Here is a 2482-nt window from a genome sequence, read left to right as displayed (position 1 = left end):
AGCACGTGACACGAGACGAGCTGGAGCGGCTGCTGGCGTGGAAACTAGCGGTAAGGCTTCCCACGTGGGGCTCGGCACAGCCACGTGGGCGGGGTTTCTCTGGGGGCGCACCCTCGTGGCAGTCTTGAGGGGGCTCCTGACGAGGGCCACCACTCGTGACACCCGACTCGACCTGGCCACAGAGGGGCCGCTTCCGACCGCGCCTGCAGCAACTCGTGGCCGCCAACTCTCCGGAGCTGGTGGTGCAGCATTCGGCCGCCGCCTTCCGCCTTCTGCCAGACATGTACGCAGCGGTCATGGCTCTGTGCGCCCTCCGTGGCGTGGGCCCGGCTACCGCCTCGGGTTAGTCGGGAAAGCTGAACCGCCCCCGGGCAGGGTCGCGGGCGGAACCTGGCCTGTTAGTGTCCTTATCCATGAAATGGTCCGATGGCCAGATACATGATACAGGAGAGTTGCTGGGGACAGCAGCCCCAGGCCCAGGCGGGGCTGAGTGCTGTCCATTCACTGCCCACAGCGGTACTGGCTGCTGGAGCTCCTGAGGTGGCAGCCTTCATGTCTGAGGAGGCAGTGGCCGCAGTGCCCGGCCTGCCCGCCCTGCAGTACACCATCAAGCACTACCTGCTCTACCTGAGCCGGGTGCAGGAGCGTGCAACAGCCTTGAGCCAAGGTGCGGAGACCACGGGCGGCCAGGGTGGTCACGGAGAGCTCTCTCTGACGGTAGGAAGATCGGTATCTCTGAGCCCCAGACTCCCTCTGCCCTTCTCTAGGCAGTGCGTCTGGGCTGTGGACCCCGCACCATGTGGAGACGGCCCTGTGGACCTGGGCTGTAGGGCGGAAGATGTGCCCGGACCTGCTGCCCAACCTGAGTCCCAGCCCGGTCCCCGCTGAGGACACCAGGCCAGCCAAGAAGCGCAGGACCCAGGCTGAGTGACTTGGCTGCGGCCCAGAGCCTGTTCACCTGCCCTGTGATCTCAGGCCGTATGTCTCTGGACAGGAGGCTGGCCGACCAGGAAGCTGGTTGCTGTTGAAGCTCAATAAATGCCTGCTGAACTGACACCTGAATGTGAGGCCCACAGCCCCTCCCCAGGGCTCCCGGCTCCCACAGACACAGCTCATGCTGGGTACAGAGAAGCAAGGTGGGGGTGCCCTCAGCCACTCTTGTGGAGGGAAGGGGTCTCACAGTTGCTCAGAGTTAGGGGGGAGACGAGCCCAGCCCAGGGCCCCAGTACAGCCAGGTGATGCTGTGTAAAATATTTATTTATTCTTCAAAAAGGCTCAGACTGCAAGTCTCAGGGAAGAGGTGGGGGCAGGGTCTCTTCCGGGGCCACCCTTGGGGACCTCCACTACCTGCCCCAGGCCAGCAGACCTGTCCCTCCAGCCTGGGAGGGGGTGGCCAGGGCTGGTGTAAGGCTCGGCCTGGACTCAGTGGGCCGCAGGGGCCACCAGCCCACACCGGGAAGGAGCAGCCTCAAGACTACATTCACTGAGGGTGGACATGCAGGCCCTCCCAGTGGCTGGCCCTGGGGTCCTGCACCCTGGCCCCTGTAGCCCTGGGGACCCTGTCAGGGTGGTGGGGGGATATGGGCACCCAACAGGTCGTAGGCAAAGATGTTCCAGAAGATGGCGAACAGCAGGAAGGTGCCATAGGCAAGCAGCACCACCCACCAGCCGCACTGGTCCCTCAGGCGCTCTTCATAGCTGCGCAGGATGGTCAGGCCCATGCTGACGCCCACCACCGCGCCCGCCAGGTGCGCCATGAAGCTGGGCTGTGGGCCTGAGGCAGGCAGTGGCGGGGAGAAGCGCAGCCACACGGCCCGGCCCACCTCGGAGCTCACTGCAGGGGGAGGCGGCAGGTGAGGCCCCCCGGCCAGGGGCTGAGACCCCCGCCCTGGCTCCCTACTTACTGCACACCAGGGCCAGCACCATCCTCAGGAGCTTGTAGGGACACCTCATCCCAGCCCAGTTCTGATGGGGTGCAAAGAAGAGGTGGTGAGATAGGTCTTGTGGGCCCCTCCCCGCACCCCACCCCAGGGGCTGCCCCGTTACCATGACGACATTGGCCAGGTGTGCAGAACACAGGGCATAGACCCCGCCGGAACCCCCCACCACAGGGGCCCGCATGTCAGTAATGGAGACGGTCAGGGAGCCTGTGTGAGCAAGGGGAGAGCTGTGAGGGCGAGGCTGGCCGGGGCGGCCCCAGCGCAGGCAGCTGCCTCACCTGCCAGCACACCCGCCAGGTAGAGCAGGCTGATGCGGAGCAGGCCATGCACCATCTCCAGCGGCACCCCGATCATCAGCTGCAGAAGGGCATTGAACCCCAGCTGCTCCAGCCTAGCCATGGGGGGGCAAACGGGTGTAAAGGGAAGGGTGGGGTCCACAGTGGGGCTGCCAGCCCCCTACCCCCACCTCAAGGGGCTGAGCTCTCCAGACCCAGTCTGGGAGGGCGGGGGCCTCACCCGACATGCATGAACATGTAGGTGAG

At 65.4% G+C, this 2482-nt stretch overlaps 2 protein-coding genes across 2 annotated transcripts in view; one reads left to right on the top strand and one right to left on the bottom strand.

The window, feature by feature from the left end:
• LOC104979703 overlaps nucleotides 1-1062 on the top strand; it is a 1730-nt gene extending 668 nt beyond the window's left edge. Inside the window, exons 2-5 of the mRNA XM_010828173.1 lie at nucleotides 3-50; nucleotides 183-342; nucleotides 515-667; nucleotides 768-1062. Coding sequence (XP_010826475.1) covers nucleotides 3-50; nucleotides 183-342; nucleotides 515-667; nucleotides 768-931 — 525 coding nt within the window. The 3' untranslated portion in view covers nucleotides 932-1062. The remainder of the gene's footprint in view (nucleotides 1-2; nucleotides 51-182; nucleotides 343-514; nucleotides 668-767) is intronic.
• A 177-nt stretch (nucleotides 1063-1239) lies between these two features.
• The window catches only part of RHBDL1 (rhomboid, veinlet-like 1 (Drosophila)), a 2830-nt gene continuing 1587 nt past the window's right edge, over nucleotides 1240-2482 (bottom strand). Inside the window, exons 3-7 of the mRNA XM_010828160.1 lie at nucleotides 2457-2482; nucleotides 2219-2331; nucleotides 2047-2147; nucleotides 1905-1965; nucleotides 1240-1834 (exon numbers count right to left, since the gene is read on the bottom strand). Of these exons, the coding sequence (XP_010826462.1) occupies nucleotides 1563-1834; nucleotides 1905-1965; nucleotides 2047-2147; nucleotides 2219-2331; nucleotides 2457-2482 (573 nt within the window). The 3' untranslated portion in view covers nucleotides 1240-1562. The remainder of the gene's footprint in view (nucleotides 1835-1904; nucleotides 1966-2046; nucleotides 2148-2218; nucleotides 2332-2456) is intronic.

The sequence above is a fragment of the Bison bison genome, unplaced genomic scaffold, assembly GCF_000754665.1.
Source record: "Bison bison bison isolate TAMUID 2011002044 unplaced genomic scaffold, Bison_UMD1.0 scf7180017858506, whole genome shotgun sequence".
Classification (NCBI taxonomy): Eukaryota; Metazoa; Chordata; class Mammalia; order Artiodactyla; family Bovidae; genus Bison; species Bison bison.
This window is presented reverse-complemented; position numbering and strand designations above follow the sequence as displayed.